This window comes from Cottoperca gobio, chromosome 4 (genome assembly GCF_900634415.1).
Source record: "Cottoperca gobio chromosome 4, fCotGob3.1, whole genome shotgun sequence".
In the NCBI taxonomy this organism is placed as follows: domain Eukaryota; kingdom Metazoa; phylum Chordata; class Actinopteri; order Perciformes; family Bovichtidae; genus Cottoperca; species Cottoperca gobio.
The window spans coordinates 21,827,353-21,844,175 of record NC_041358.1 but is presented as its reverse complement, the minus strand read 5'-3'; the positions used below and the strand labels follow the sequence as shown (position 1 = coordinate 21,844,175).

The 16,823-nt window shown below is 42.9% G+C and overlaps 2 protein-coding genes across 6 annotated transcripts in view; one reads left to right on the top strand and one right to left on the bottom strand.

Annotated features, from left to right (window-relative positions):
- ralgps2 (Ral GEF with PH domain and SH3 binding motif 2) overlaps window positions 1-16,823 on the top strand; it is a 65,373-nt gene that overhangs the window by 39,103 nt on the left and 9,447 nt on the right. The window lies entirely within an intron of this gene.
- Window positions 430-15,555, bottom strand: angptl1a (angiopoietin-like 1a). Its single transcript, XM_029429278.1, has 6 exons — window positions 15,235-15,555; window positions 6,190-6,447; window positions 5,478-6,098; window positions 3,102-3,295; window positions 1,652-1,922; window positions 430-1,502 (listed from the first exon to the last, which is right to left on the bottom strand). The coding sequence occupies exons 2-6, from the start codon at window positions 6,377-6,379 to the stop codon at window positions 1,315-1,317; spliced, it is 1,464 nt and encodes a 487-aa protein (XP_029285138.1). The 5' UTR covers window positions 6,380-6,447; window positions 15,235-15,555; the 3' UTR covers window positions 430-1,314.

The following is a 16,823-nucleotide window of genomic DNA, read 5'->3' as shown; positions in this document are numbered from 1 at the left end:
CCTTACTGTCTCACCGGTTCTTTCATTTAAGTCTAAATTCTTCTATAACTGCATCATTTAATATCCTCCATGTTATCTATTGCTGTCTTTTAACTTGATACATTCCAATCTGCTTCTGCAAGGCAGTCTTTTCCCCCTTACATATCTCTTTCAAACCTCTCCTTTCCTGTAGTACTCTTCCTTTCAGAACAAGAATAATGTAACTTTTGAATCTTTTCTCACTGGTGTTCACAGTTCATTTTTTATTTGCCCACTTTCTTTAATTATTAGATCCCTCTGACCTCCTGTCAGTCATTGACTGGGTGTATTGCACTTACATCAGATCAAAGCACTTTGAAGTGTTTCATTTCAGATGATTGTATCATCCTTCATGCACTTGGTGTGTGTGTGTGTGTGTGTGTGTGTGTGTGTGTGTGTGTGTGTGTGTGTCTCTCTACATGGGATAAGAAAATGTTAAGAATTGTTTTATTACAGGGCTAGATATAAAATGGCCAGTGACTATACTTACTATAAATACACTGATAAATAACAAAGAATGGCAGAGTGACAACATTGTGAACATTCGACCTGAGTAGAATCACACCTCTTAAATTACCATTCACAAATAAAGCCAAAGATATTTACATACCAAAGCCCAGCCAAGCCATATGGACAAGCACACTGCTGCACAAGTGAATTTTCTGGGGGGTTCGAAGGAATCTCCAGAAGTCCAGAAAACCCCCAGAGACGAGTAGACCATAGGTTTAGTCCTGTCCTCTAACCTTTTGATTTTCAGGGACTTTAACTGACAACACACCTTTTTTAAATTTCTTAACATTTTTTTATGCTACTGTTAAACATCCCAGTAAATCCAATGCCCTTTAGTATGGGCGACACTACTTTCAATAAGTCAACATTAGCTGCTCAGAAGAAATCTCATGTCTTTAGTAAATTACCATTTCCCTTTTTATTACATACTGAGTTTCATCAAGAGTGAGTAAAATAGGACACTTGAGAGTAATACTTGATGATCCCAGGGAGCTTGATGGACCATTACTTTCCAGACTGAAAGATGGCGGAGAGCAGTTACTTAGGGAGGGCAATGGCATCAGTATTCATCTCAAAGTCAACTTGGGAGCTAACCACTGCGCAACACTGTCTTTATTGTCTGGCCATAAACCCATGCCACCGTCTCTTCCTCCTTCGTATTTTAAAAGGCACTGTCGTACAATGTCAGGGATTCCTGGTTCTGCCTTTTTACAGTCTTTGTTTATGGGTAGATAAAGATAAGGAAGGAAACTGCGTTGCATTTGAAGGGAACTGCAGTGCGACGTTTCAGTCGATCGGTCGGATCATGAGGCGGACTGACTTGAGGGAGTAGAAACCTCCTCCGTAGTCTGCCCAGAAGATTCCATCCTGAAATTTGCTGCGGTAAACTCCCCCGCTGTACCACACGCCATTCAGGTTGGTCTGGCCACATGAATTGTACCACCAACCGCCCTTATGGAAGTGGGCACAATTACCTAATAGAGAGAGACACAACATCATAAAAATAAGATGAGCATGATGGGACAAAGGAGCTTACCTGCTGTTTTGTCATTTTACTACGAGTAATATAAGAAATTTAAAAAAGCATTTGGAACTCATCTAGTAACCCCCCACCCCCTCTTACCAGAAAATGCATCCTTGTCGCGATCAAGCGTGGTAAACTGTTTGCCGTTATGACTGCTGAAGGAGTCGCCGGCGTTGCCCTGGTAGGTGCCGAGCCTCAGCCGATAACCCCCGCTCTCTGACTCCAGGTGGAAGCTGCTGTACTCGGCGTACACCTTCTTCCCCGTCCAGTCCTCCAGCTCGATCATCAGCTTATAGTCGCCCTGTTTCCCCAGGTTGTAAATATTTTCTAGCCCAAGCCAGTGTTCACCATCTATGTTTCCAAAGCCTTTCTGTAGAGGACAAGCACCACAGCATGTTCTTTTGTTATTTATTGTCAGTTGTGGTTCATGTTAAAATGGTTATTGCAATGTGGTGCAAACTGAAAAAGTGCAGTATTAATTTGAGTTAGTCAACACTGTAGGTGAGCCAACTGGTGAAAGAACAGGTCTCTTTTTATTCTGTGGTCAATGAACGCAAATCATGTCCAAAAAACAAACGATAAAGTGGAGCGAGGTTAATACGACTTATTAACAGTATTGAGTTTAGAGGAGTCTCGTGCCTGCAATCAAGCAAAATGAAATCTGCTTGCCGTTAAGACGATAATGTGTGAAGGTTGTGATCTGTGGTTTCTCACTCGAGACACATTAGTTGAATGGCAGAGGCAATGGAGATTTTGCTGCAGTTGGATGGATAGTTGGATGGATAGTTGAATACAGCGAAGACTAATTTCTGTTTCTGATTAAAACAGCATGCAAGTATTGATTTCTTCATCTCATTTTATGGCAGAGGAAAATTCTTGCCATTTTATTTTTTACAAAGAAAACTGGGAGACCAGTAATTTGTCAGGCCGTGTATCAGTTCAATTTTTTTGTGTTCATTTGTTTCTGTTGCAAGCTTGCTCTGTTAGCTCCTGGATCATGTCTCAATCACAAAGGTTGACGCATGAGAAGAAAAGATAAAGGGATCCTTTCCAGTTGGGTTGAGCTGTTTTTCCCCGTCAGCCCACCGTGGCTCTCTAATTGTGTATATTTGTATGTAGGTCCCTGGCTCCAGCTCTTGGCTGTGATTTCAGTGAGAGGAAATCCCCTGCTAAGCTGTTTACATTGATGGTGATAGTGCTTGCTTAGTGGCCCCAAAATGAACTGCAGAGACTGGGTCGCTTAGGAAATGGGAAAGGAAAAGATGTGAGCACAGTTTTCTCTCATGCTTAAAGATATTTAGATAATTTCCCCAAAAGAATGGACATTTTTGGTTAAGTTATCTCATTAAGCCCTGCATTTTATACCTAATTGTTTCCTCAGCTTACCTTGCAGTAGGGCTGAGTGATATAGATACAATTATTTTGTAATGCTGTCTTTTTAAACCTGCAAAAGACCACACTTATGCCATATTACAATATCATTAGTCTAAGACGGTATCTAGTCTCTTATCACAATATCGATATTTCATCAATATATTGCCCACCCTACCTTGTAGTTCTCCCAGTTCCGAAAGAAGTTAACAGAGCCATCTTTCCTCCTTTGCAACACGGTCCATCCTCCATTGTCAAGGCTATGTTCACACCAGGCTTGGATCAACCGATCACTGCCATCTGTCTTAAGCAGGTACATCCCATTGGTGGTGTGGCCTGCCTGTAGGACCTGGAAACAGTCTTTGAAGGGACCTGTGGATCGGAAAGTGGTTGTAGAAAAAGAGCAGGACAAAATAAATGGTTAAATAGAGATGGTGTTAGTGGGTCTGACTTTAGAAATGTTTATGTAAAGAAATCCCCATTATAATATCAGTATTTTCCACAATCTTATGTGTTATTACAATTTGCATTACGATAATAATCTAATATAATGTTCCTCAGTGTCCCATGTATCTGATATATTTTGGGTTAAGTCGTTGATAATGTTCAGCTCTTGTGGCAACAAAAGGTTGAAACAATTTATACCTGATAGTAAAAAGCCAGAATTGACCCTATAACTTAAAGGCCATATGTATTGTATCTATATATCTTTTGTTACTGACTCTAATCTTAAAAACCATCCATTGCCTGAATTATAGTCAGTTTAAGCTCCCTGAACAAATGTACCATACAGTGCCTTGAATTGAACAAGATGTCTTGTTTTATTGCATATGCAAAAGTCATCATCATCAGTCTAGGGGCTCGAGACAGCAGACAAGAGAAAACGGGGGGGGGGGGGGAAGTTGGGTTTTACTGGATGTATTATTGTGGCCACATTGTTTGGAAAATATCCCCTTTTGCGCAGACCAGCAGATTACAAAGTTACACAAACATAAATGCGTACAATTTGCGTGAATTTCCCTCAGGATAAATAAAGTATCTATCGATCTATCTATCTTAAATTGTTAAATGAATATTCACCTAGACGTTGCCTTCAAATGAAGCAACGTTGCAATACTGCATCCCAAAGCTGAAGCAGCTGAACCTAAACCCACCATATTTCCTCTGTTTTCCCCTGTGTGAATATGTATTAAACCAGAATGAACACCGGCATTGTGTGGGGGGCCTTAAGGCCCATGGAAGATGGTTTTCTCAGCTGAGTGTAGGAACACATAGGGACCCAGTGTATTACCCCAACACAGATACCTAAAACTCCCCAGCACAAGCCTTTTATTTGTCTTGTAATGATATGTCTTCATCAGACCTGTCAGTGAGGGGGGGGTTCTCTAATGTATTCCCCTTTCCCCTTTCTCCTTTTCGGTCACTTTCTTGTTAGGTTCTCTAAACAGAGCTTTAAGGGGTTGAGGTTCAAAAATAAATCCAGTCGACCGGCCATAGTGGTTGAGAAAGGACCAAACTGTGGTCATGTACTGTGTATTTAAAGTAGGAGTGAGCCTACATGGTAGGGAGCCTATTTGTGGTATTTGGTGGCTTATATTTGGTATGATAAACTTTTACCTAAAAAGAAATCAAAGGTTGGGGGGGGCGGAAATAAATCCTTTTGCCCCCTTGCCCTTCTGCTCATTGAGCTTGAAATAGACCTATCATTATAAATTTGACATATTGATTTGCTAAATGGTACCAGCTTTCTTTCTCTTACTCAAAGTAGCAAGAGAGTAACGATATCTTTATCCGCAGTCTTTATGTGTCAGACTTAACCAGAGCTTTAAATATCTGATATAATCAAATATGAGAATGTGTTCTCAGCATTTTTCTGTGAGCCATATTATCTCATGTCTCTCAAGTGACTACCTTGTCAGTGTTCAACAGATTATCTTGTATTCCCCTTTTTGTCTGAGGGATGTTATGAATGACCTCATCCATTTTACCATCTGGTTGTATAACTTCTGTCAACACTCCCCTTCATATTCTAAATTGCCAGTACAAATGCAAAATACAATGGCCCTGACCATTTTTATGGAGCCATTTCCAAGAAGCATGCTAAACTTGCAAATTGGTTTCATATTGGAGATTATCTTGCTCAGATGATTTGATAGCGTTGGACTAGTCCATCTGGTGTGTGTTTGTCTATATCTTTCCGCTTCTACATCTTGCATAGGCTGAATGGAAATCTGAATGTAAAGCCTTGCAGAAGATATATATTACCCTTCTCTGAAGTAATAACACTATTCAAAGAGTCCTAATCTGCCTCTTACTAATTCAGTACACATGCTCAGAAGTGTGCAGCCAAGTGGGAATCATAGGAATGTATGATTTCACTGCCTCTGCACCATACCAAGGATTAGCCAACTGTGCCTTAGCAATTCCAATTTTGCCAATAATTACGTTTTGAATAGTAATTGTCCTAATTAATTGTACACACAACTACTAAAGTACAAATACCTAAATGATCAGTCACTGATTCTTCATCAGCCACTTTGAAATTGTTACATACCATCAGAGGTAAGTGTTCCCTGTGGTGGTGGAGGGTCAATCCCAAATGGACTTGCAGTAGGGGGGTCCATGCGTGAGCCTCTGGGAAAGGCCCTGTTGTTATTGTCCCTCTGTATCTCATTGGTGAAACGACTGTTAACTGGTAGATTCTGCGGTACCACCTGTACCAGTGGGGGAACTATGGGCAGCTCACTGCGTCCCAGTGTCCTCATACACTGCTCCTCCAGTGCCGAGATGAGAATGGACTGGTTGTTGACCACCCCGGCCATTGTGGCAAACCTGGACTCCAGCTCCTTGTACCTTGAAGCCAGTCGCATCATCTCAGAGGTCACATTGAGGACGCGGTTCTCCAGCTGGGCCAGCTCCAGAGAGTTGTCCCTTTTCCTGATGATCTCATGTAGCAGCTGCATATAGAGTTGGGTCACCCTGGAGTTCATGTTCCTGCTTTCTTTCCGCAGCAGTTTCATCTCATTCACCAAGTTACCATCCACATCCACCACCAGCTGCAGCGTCTCAATCTCACGGCGCTGTTTGTTGAGCACCTCCCGCACATCTGCAATGTCCATACGGGTCACTCTTTCCTTGTCTGGCTCTGGGCCTGTGGTGCTGGCGCAGATTGGACCTGATGACAGATATTAATTATTTAGACAAATGAAGACAATCATTTGATGAATAACTAAAAGTATATTGCAAAAAGAAGTTATCCTTTGAACCTGTGATTTTCTGCTCTGGTACAAGGAAGGTGTAGGAACACTTTTTGGCATCAGGGTCGATGGGGGCTCTTTTACTCCTATGGAGAGAAGGCTCTTTGGTCCTGCGGGCTTCCATGGAGCTCCTGCAGTAACATTCCTCCCAGAGGGAAAGGCAGAGCAGAGCACACAGGCTCAACATCAGCCCCTGCATTGCTCCTGGCTGGTTAGCTGGATAGATGGACAGCTACTGGTGCTCCCTCCAAGTCCCCCCAGGCCTCCCTGCAAGAATAGAAGATCTTAATAGTCAGGACTCAGACACTAACTAAAGGAATGTTAACAGTAGGGGTGTTGGTTGCATGCTGTTCCAGAGCAGAAGAACTTGCTGCCGTAAGAATTTAATGAAAAGATATTTGACACTTTTTCAAATAGTCCCAGTTGTCAGGTAATCGTTCCACAGATTTGTTTGTGTGGAAAGATTGAATGAGAGAACTCATTTGCTTTCCAGCCCACGGTACGAGGTCTGCTTTCTGTCTGTTCCCCTGCTTACAGACACCCCGTTTTTTTGAGCTCCTGTTGGTTCCCCCCCCCCATCAAAGCCCTGTTAAGGCCTGCATTAACATGTGTCTTTTATGATCCGATCACAAGTGGACAGCTCTAAGCACCTCTGTTCACACCTGTCATTCGAATGTGTCTCCACATGCGTCTTGAGTGACAACTTGTGATCAGATCTCACTTCCTTGTTCTATATGTAAATAAACACGCATCATCATTTTTGTTTGCATATACATAATGAAAAATTAATTTAGTTGTTTGTGTGTAAACATTTCAGTTGTTACTCTCACGTGAACCATACATTCTTACAGAAACATGCGAGTAATTTTCTTCTCCTCAACTTGTCCTCAATGTGTCTTGCGTGCATTCACACCTGTACTTAGAACTGTCTATTTGTAATCGGCTCAAAAAAAAGCACATGTTTTCTTTGGTACCAGCGCTTACTCTTACTTCATCGTCTTTACTCTGGGAATGAGATTATTATTATTATTATTATTATTGTATATGTATATGTTGCCCACAGGAAATATTCCAGGAAACCTCTTTAGATCTTTGAGCATGTTGACTCTAGGAACCTAGTTCCAGTTTTTTTTTCTGAGGCATATTATAGTTCCTGCCCCCCAAACGTTACTGCTCCTGAGGTGGTACAGTGTGATGACCCAGTAACTCAGGTTTCGCGGCACTAAATGGCTGATCTGACTTATTGTCCCGTACAACAGTGTTGTGTACGTGCACAGTGCCCCTCTCCCAGTAAAACACATCGACCCCTGATTCTGATTTACAGCTTCCTGTGAGACCGGTTAAATATGCTCACTTCTGAGCACCCACTGCTCCATGTGGCTCCATACATTAAACAGGAATGTTTAGTAGAAGGTAGTATTTGTGTTTCACAAACGCACACATAAAGGCAGTTACTACAGGAGTGTATGTTGAAGGCAAGGAAAACACTGTGCAGAGTTGTCTTCAGCCCTTTCTGATCTGAGGGGTGACTGCTGGCACTCCCTCCCCTCTTTCTCATCCCTGCTGATTCTAGCTCTGTTTCTCATCAATGCACAAGCTCAAAAACACTACAGACACACACACTGCTCACACTGCTCCATTTGACACCCTGGCCTGTGCCTGCGCAAGGCCAAGACTGTCTAGTCCTCCTAATCCACTCCATCACTCTTCAGCCACTCTTTACTCGGTGCCACATCATTAAGTCCTACCTACCACCCTAAAACTCAGGCCCTGTTTGTCTCCCATATGATGCGATTGTGGTTCTTCAGGAATTCTGGCAATTCTGTCACTTGGAACAATGTCTAAAGGGGACAGGATTACAGCTAGGACTGCAGACCTTGCTGGTATGCGTAAGTTTGTGTGTCCATCTGAATGATTGAATACCGTGTGTGCATGACTATCCAGAGACGTTATTCATTTTCATGGCCGTGTGTTTTTCCAGCAGCCGATGTGTCTGACAGTGTAACCAGGTACTGCATCCTTGCTGACCTCAGTGAGAGATGCTAATGACTTTAACAGCAGCGTCAGCAGTATCCGTTCTCTCAAGTTCGTCTTCTCTTCTAGACTGGCTTTCTACGGTTGTTTGGAGCTCCATAAAGTGTCCATATTCAGCATCCTCCACATGCCCCCTTAGCATGAACAGGACAGGCAACATTACAGCTCATCCATCAGCTATCACCTCTTTCATTTTGCGTCTCTTTCTTGTTATCCTTTTTTTCCGCCTCCTCAACTCTTTTCTCTCTTTCCTGTCTTCTGGAGTCTGATTTCCTCTTGGGTGGTGGTTCTGAGTACGAGGGGCCTAGTCTCCTTCATAAAACCACAGCATATCAAAGACATTCCAGGGAACGTGGAGAGGTCACCAGTGTGTCTTAAGTTTACAGCGTTCCCTCAGAACAAGCAGAGCGGCTTCTTTTTTTCTACCCCAACAAACCAAATCTCAACACTGCTGAAGTTCTCGGGGACCTGGAAAGCGATGAGTGGAAAATGTAAAGGACTTACCTGTGGGGGCAAAACTTCATGCATGCGAAATGTGGCTTGCATACTATGTTTGCTGTCAGTACGTCGATACATTGTGTTTTTGTTTTGATTGGAAATTTGGATTTCTCTCTGCTAACTGAAAGATATATTTATAACCTACGTTATGATTGTACCCGTCGTGCAGCTGCCCTACTTGACCACCTGTATTGGGTCGGCAGAGATGGAAGGGGCCAACAATAGCTCACATGTGCCACTTTTCAGATTCAACAACAAAAGACGCAACAAATAATAAATGTATGCATGGCTGACATGACACCACTTGGATGTTTCTCAACAGGCTGCACTTAAATCTGAAGGACCAGCCTGATTACTGAATGTCATTTTAGTTTACATTCCTGTACTCATGTCTGTGTGCATTTTATGAAAAAGGTACAGCGCGTGTACCATGTGCATTGATTTATTTCCATTCGCTGGACAAATACATGTCTGGGGTAGTGTGCCTTGGCATGAATGAGCAATGTTACCTCACAAAGTCATTGTGAGGAGCTCCAGAGAAATGCTCCTTACAATCAGAACCACTGGATCACTGAGCTATCCACAAACTACAGAGACCGAACAAAGGAAAGAGATGAGGAACAACAGTCTGTAAGGCTGAAACAAAGCACAAAGATTTAAAAGGAAAGCACAGACAGCAGTGGATTAAAGATGGAAGAGACTATTAGTAATAAAAAGTGGGTCATGGCCCTTTTCCCTTCCTGGCCAGGTATCATGAACATAACTTAAGGCAGAGCCTATCTTAGATGAAATACTTCTATTCCCTTTTTAGTCTTGACAGATTTGCACTCTTTCCTCTGCCTGTTTCTTTCCATTTAATTACTTTCCTCTCTGTTTAAAACCCCTCCTCCTTACTTTCCTTTCCTTCCGTTTTTGAATACTTTCCTTTCTCTTTGCCTTCTCTGTTTTGTGTTCTTTCCCCTCCTTCCTCTCCAGGTGTTTTGGTTACAGCTAAATCACTTAAGCAGCAGATTGCAGATGCATATGAAAGTCATAGGCCGTGAGCAGTAGAGCAAATGGGAGAAATTGAAACTCATTTTCTCCTTAATGAGTAGGATTTGTTAAATGTCTTGTTCACTCAGCCCTCCTGACGAGCAGCTCTTGTATTCCATAACATCCATGTGAAACCAGTGTGTGGAGTAAAGGACGTGCAGTGGGCCTCTAACTTCACCTTTTATTTTGGCAACAGTATGAGCTTCATAAGTCTTCCCAAGTGCACTGCTGGGTCTTCCTAATAGTTGTAAATAGTCAGGAGACGTATGACAGAAGCTTTTTAATTGTCCTCACTCCCCTCTCCCTCTCTCCATCAGTCTGAGCTGTGGTTACATTTATTTTCATGGCTGTTGAACAGTCGAAGGACAGGCTGTGTTTATCTGTAGCAGACTTCTTTTGCTTCTTTTTTTTTTTACACCTTGATCAAGCGCACAGATATTTCAGATTGGGTTTGACTTGCTGTAATTATGTTCACCCCAATCTCACACTGTAGGTGAGAACACTGGCTCTAGTCTATCTGGATCTTTTTGTGTAGATGTTGTACTTTAATGGTGATTAGCTTTGAGCTCGGGTTGGAGAAATAATTATTTTCTGCATGTCGTCAGAGAGGAAATGACCAGAGAACTCATTAAGCTGGACAGGTGCTTACATTACTAGACAGGAACAATGTGTTTGGCCTCATTGGTTAAACAGTGTAATGGATTGTTGGTTGTTATCTCAGAAAGACAGCCATATGTCTCTCTGGTGGCTTCAGGTTACTCTGTATGTAGAACGCAGACATCATTTTGTGATCACAGCCAAAGCAAACTGCTTAAACTGATACACAATTGGTATAAACTGCTTCCATAGACAATTGTCTCACTGCAGGTTTTGCTGTATGTCCCTGTATATGTTATGCCTGTAACATATAGTTGAATCAACATCTCTCTAAAACAGTTTCAGCAAAAAACATTCTAACCTTCTTGAAGGTAGGATTTATTGCAGAACTGTTGTATAACACTAAATGAAACACTTTATTATATGATGTAGATATATAAACTGTGACAGAGTCTTAGAAGAAGGTAGCACAAAGTCAGATAATGAAACTGGTCTTGTGTTTCCTGATACTTTGCACTCGCACGAAATGAACACAATCGGGGAGAATGTGTTGTGCTGATGTGCTAGTACATTTGGTGCACCGGACTGTTCATGCACGTATTAGGTGAGAAGCATGAACTAGAGCCCACAAGAGTAACATTTTGATTCAGTCTGTCATCATCCCAGAAGTATTGTTTGACGGTTGTGTGGGTTTCAGAGCTCCCGGTCTCCTGCAGTGATTTACCAGTGCAGATGTGTCTGTCTGTAGCCTGATGGATTGCAGTTCAAAAAGCTGGAGAGAAATTGATTTATTTTTTCATAGCCAATGTATTTCCCAGCCTCAAAATCCCTAGCTTCCACTCCTCCATCTGGTCCTCAGACTTTCCCACAACGCGTCCAAACTGCCCTTAAACACACAACACATCATCACTATACTACTAATAAACGGGGCGTAAGTGAAGAAAAGGGGGTTTGGATTGGAGCAACAATAAACAGCAGCTCTGCTTTACATGACAACATGGAGCTCAGCCAGCTCTACTGTTGGTACACAGCCAGAGGCCTTTTATCCTTGCATGATGTCACCAGCCTCCGTGTTTTGCATTACATGACCACTGATATTCTCGTATCCCTCAAAAACACAAAGTGACTAATCTTTTGTGTGTTTGCTAAAACAATTGGTTACAAAGCCACGAGTGGGGGGGGGGGAAATGAAGAAGAACTGACGGCCACCAAAAGCCATCTGACTACTTTGGACAGTAGTATGAAGGACAGAATTAAAGTGAGAGCAAAGAAGTAGCTGTGGGAGGTTATCGAGGAACGGGGCTGTGAGCACAGCATGAGTGGGGAAGTAGTAAAGCGTACTGACATCATACAACAAATAATAGAAACACAATAACAACAAGGAAAAGCTCAAAAGCCTTATCAGCAAAATTGAAGAAACCTTACATAGATTAAATACTGCTACCAAAGTGGAATAGGAAATGCGTGTTGGAAATACTAAAAAGGAAATGAAGGTGGATATTGAAACCTATTAGAATGAATGAAGGATGAAGGATGAGGTGGAAAAATGAAGAAGTCGTGTTAGAGTAAGTGGTTCTATTTATTAAGACTGTGGTTTAAAGCACAACCAACCCAATGAAAACCCCAGAAGTAGTTCCTGCTTTGTAGCTACTGAGTTATCTCCCTTCATGATGCTATATTACTGAGGAAGGAGCCCCCCAGGCCCCACGGCCTCCATCTGTTTTCTTTCTTCTGTAGTGAAACTCTAAACATGTGGGCTGATGTTTGGAGGTCAGAGGTCTATATGTGGGATTAGGGTGCAGCCCCACCCTTCCTCTGCCTCACCCCCCCACCCGCCTCCTCCACAACCTTTGCAATCAATCGGTCTTTGTGGGAAAACGTGTTCCCCCCCCCCCTCTTCCTCTTTTTTTTTTTTTTTTTTTCGCACGCCACATGCATAAATGCACAAACACGCAGTTCTTATGTTCGAGGTATCCAGAGTTCATATAAGGCCGTCTCTCTCTCTATCTGTCACACATGGTCAAGATAAGGACTCTCAACTCTCCAACACCCTCCTTCATCACTCCATGACATCTCATCCTCTCACCTCACCCCATCGCAGAACAAACGCACAGCCTGTCCCTCAACACAAACACAACTCTCCTTGTACTCCCTCTCGCAACAATATGTGCAGACATAATATTAATGTGTGCCTAACAGAATCTACCCCAGTCATGTATTACACGGGCTGACAGATTGGCCGTTACCTTGCCAGGTGGCTTTTTCTCTCTGATTTTAAATTAAACTCGTAAAGTGACACTTGGCTTTGAACAAACCCATGCTGCCGCTCAGGTTTCACACATTAGAAAAGAGCTGGAGGAGGGTCAGGGGAGAGAGGGGAGGTGGGAGTGTTAAAATGTGACGGCTTTTAAACAAATGTTTGTTTGGCTGGATGTTGTAAATTATCAGATTTAGGAGATCACTCGTAAGCACTCTTTCTGTTTGTATTTCTCCCCTGAGTAGCACCTCATCTTAAGCTCGTACCTCCAACTGCACATGCTTTCTATTAGCTGAATCATTAAGAAAGAACATGTAAACACACACTCACACACACACGCACTGTCCACTGGCTCTACTTGGTTACATACCTCCACTTCTCTTGTCTGTTTTTCCTGACCTCTTCCTCCCTATGGTGACCTGTCTGTTCAACTGTGTCCAAGCTCTCATTAGGGTGATTCTAATTGAGCTTCACGGTGCAACTAGAGACTTCTCTTTGAAGCTAGAGACTTGCCAAGGCTGAAGCAAAATTCAAAGACAAGCTAGAGACTTGTCTTTGAATTTGTTCCTCACACTTGTCATTTTATTTTATGATTCTTCACCCGATCCAAAAGTGCTACAGGCATCCCTGTGGCTTGTAATGTAGGTTTGAGTTTTAAGAGATCGAATGTGTCTGACTTGTTGTGCTGTGGTTGGATTTAACCGCATGTGGTCAAGCGCAGTGTTTTTGGACGGGCCTCATGTCTGCATCCAGAGTTTTGGTTATATGTTTTTTATATATATATTTGTTCTACTGATACGATCAGCTGAGGCTGCTTCTGTGAAACGTACAGCCTCAGGTCACATAGGGAGATACGATTGGCCACGTGCCCATCGCCCAAAAAACACAAAATAGGCTGGTGCAGGCTGAGTGAGCTATCAATCTCCTGCTGCGTTACAACATAGTCTGATGGCTGTGGGAGGGCAGCTGTTAACGGGCTCTGACAGCCTGCCACGCACTACCTGACCACTATTTATTGGCTTGTTCTGGGAGTTTGAAAAACTTAAAATAGAAAGAACATCAAACAGAAAGTATGTTGTGATTTATAGTCGTGGGTGAGGGTCAGGAGAATGGTTAGGTTATGTGTGGGTTGGTTGTAATGACCCATTTAAGGCTTTCTCCCAAGCCCTGTCCCCCATGCAGGTGAACCCGAGGGCCAAGCTCTGCCCCTCCAGCACAGAATGTTCTGGATATTCCCCAGACAGCTGCTCCCTCTTTGTCTTTATCTTTTCAGCTTTCTTTTTTCTTTTCCAGGCTGAGTTATTGGAGGTATTGATATTCTAATTTATTACGCTTAAGGGAAAAACCAGCAAGCTCATTAAATGTTTTCTTAGCCTTTTGCCATTCCCTCTTCAAGCTTTTTGAAGCTCAAAGAGTGTGTTCTCATACGTGTGTGTGCGTGCGTTCAGCACTGTCCTCTCCCTCATGGTCGTTTACAGCATTGACAGATGTGGCTTTGTAGCGAACAGAATATTTTCCACAGATACCACCAACAGGCCAGGAACTTAAGTGAAAACATTTGAAGATAATTGTGAGTTGGTGATATGGAAGTGCTCCAGATTGATGCTCTTAGTGTTCAAAGCTTTTGCGATCATGGCATTGCAATCTCTGTCTCTTATGTCCATGGGGTGTATTTGATAGAGGATGTGGTCAGGGTTGAATTACATTGTATCATCCCCCGCAACAAACACGACCCTGTGGACTACAATGTGTTTTCTGTGCGTCTCAATGCATGATCACAGCTCCCATGCGAGGAGAAGCATGTGCTGAGAGACATGTCATCACCTCATTAGGCGTAATATTATTGATCTAACCCTGATTCCACCAGGTTAAGTCGCCCCCCTCCCTGCACCCCTGTTAGTGGCCAGGCTCAGATGGTGCTGTATTAGGAAACCAAAAGCTGAGAAAAAATAAACAAGCCTGGCTCAAGAGCTCAAATCTCTCCATCCGATCAAATCAGTCTCCCTCATGTGTTCTGCTGGAATGCCCTACTTTTCTTTCCCTTCACTTTTCTCTCTCTTTCTCTAGCTTTCTGTTTCTTGTCAGGTTTGGGCGTATTGTACATTTTAGATACATTTTAACACTTGGGATGTATCTCCTTGTTACATCCAAAAGAAAACACTGCCAATGACACAGAGTTTTTCATTATTTAAGGCTTTTTTCTTTATATTATTCTATATTCTACACCATAGAAATGCCAAAATCACCAAGCAGCATACTTAACAAAGTTGTTTCTGTATTTTGCCTACACAAATGGCTACACATCCTACACACCTTTAACATTCCGTACTTGTTCTCGCATACTACAGGTCACATGTGTTGAATGTATTACACATAATGCAGATCCCAGCATGCTGTACACAGTATATCCCAGGCCTCATACTCCAGAGAAAAAGCCAAAGAAGCGTTGCTAAATGTTTCTGTCTGCAGCCGGAGCCTCCAGTCACGAAATGTCCTAACCTCTCCAACCTCTCAGCCAGAGCTCAGCCAGCTGCCCAGGCACGCATACATACACACACTCACACACACACACATGTCATCCTGACACACAGTCTAAAAACAATCTTGGAAACAAAATGAACTGAGGCAACATTTACCTTTTTTTTGTTACCAGTAGTGGGGGTGTGTTTCCTTCAGTTATAGTTTCACGTGTGTATTGTATTGTGTCTTCACCGAGCTGCAGTGCTCAGGACTCATCTCTCTGTCTCTTTGTCCCAGTCTTCTGAGGCGCTCCCCTCCACTCACTCCTTCTGTCCTGCAGCTGGAAATCACAATATGTAAAGTCTTTTTAGCAGAGGCCCTACTTCCGAAATATGTGCTCCTCTCTGTGGACTCAGCTGTCCTGGGGCCCGTGCTGGGGCATGGTTCAATCGCCGGCCACTTCCACAGACTGAGCTCTGACGACTGATGCCTCGAGTTTTTCACAAAGGATGGGGGAGACTAGAAGAGGGAGGTGAAGAAGGAAGAGAGGGGAGGAGAAGGGGAACGAGGGTGTGGGAGTTTGAGATTGCCTTTTTCTTTTTGTGGCCCAGCCTACCTCTGATGTCACTCTGATGGAAAAAAAAAAAAAAAAGACAGAAAAAGAGAATAACAGAGCTGCCTCATTAAGTTTCCCATTCTCAACAATGACTGAATTATTTAGAAGAAGTAAGTTGGGAGTGAAAGGAAACGAGACCTGCTTGAATTCAGAAGTGTTCGTGCCGAGTCTGGGCCAAAGGCACAAACTGCGTTGACCCCTCTTTCTTTAATGACAACCCACACTTCCCCTCTTTTTCTTTTTTTACGTTCTCCTTTAGCAGTGGGAAGAGCTGATTGTAATGCTGCCGAGGTTTTTTTGAGCAGCTTCCTGTAGAGCTCCAGCTGGGTATGTGAGAGCAGGAGAAAAGGGAAGGTAGATAAAGCTGACTTGTGACGTTGTTGGGACGAGCTCATCTGGTCCTTATCATCGCTGTCATTTACTTTAATGTGTTCAGTTGTGTGAGACGAGAAAGATATGTTTTCTTTTGTGCTGAAATATTTGAAAGATCTTGAAGATAACAAGCTAAGAAGAGCAGACAGAGGATGAGGATTTCCTCCCTCTTACCCTTAGGTTTCTAATTTGATCTTCTCTTACACATGTTCACACATTTCAAAGTGTCTGTGAACCGTAACCACAGATCATCTGAGCACACATCTGTCTGCGTGTGTTCCAGTCAGTATGGATTTGTGCCTGACTAACTGCTGTTATCCCTGACATGCTCTCAAAAGTGCAGCTCCAGCAGCTAAGCCTTTAGGATCCCTCTCTTCCTCCTCTTCTCCCCATATCTCACCTCCCCCCCCCCCCCTTACAGCTGTGTCTCCAAAACTCTTGTAAACTGCTTCTCTGCTCACCTCTCTCTCTCTCTCTGTCTCTCTCTCTCTTTTTCTCTCCTCTCTCTCTCTCTCTGCGCTTCTAATCAGGTGGTGTTGTGTTTGTGCATGGTATCCTGAAGACGAGCTTTGGTCCTATTCATCAGCTGGATCTGGTTCTGTTGTTGTTTATTTGTGCATCTGTGTTTACACTGCGTATCGGCGCACATCTGTAAATATAACATTGTTTTCCAAAAGGGAGTGCTGGTGTTATGTCGTCTACTGTGTGATAACTTTTCTTACATCTGCACTCAATCCCGATGAGAGAGGAGAGTGGAAGGAAAGGCACACCATTAGT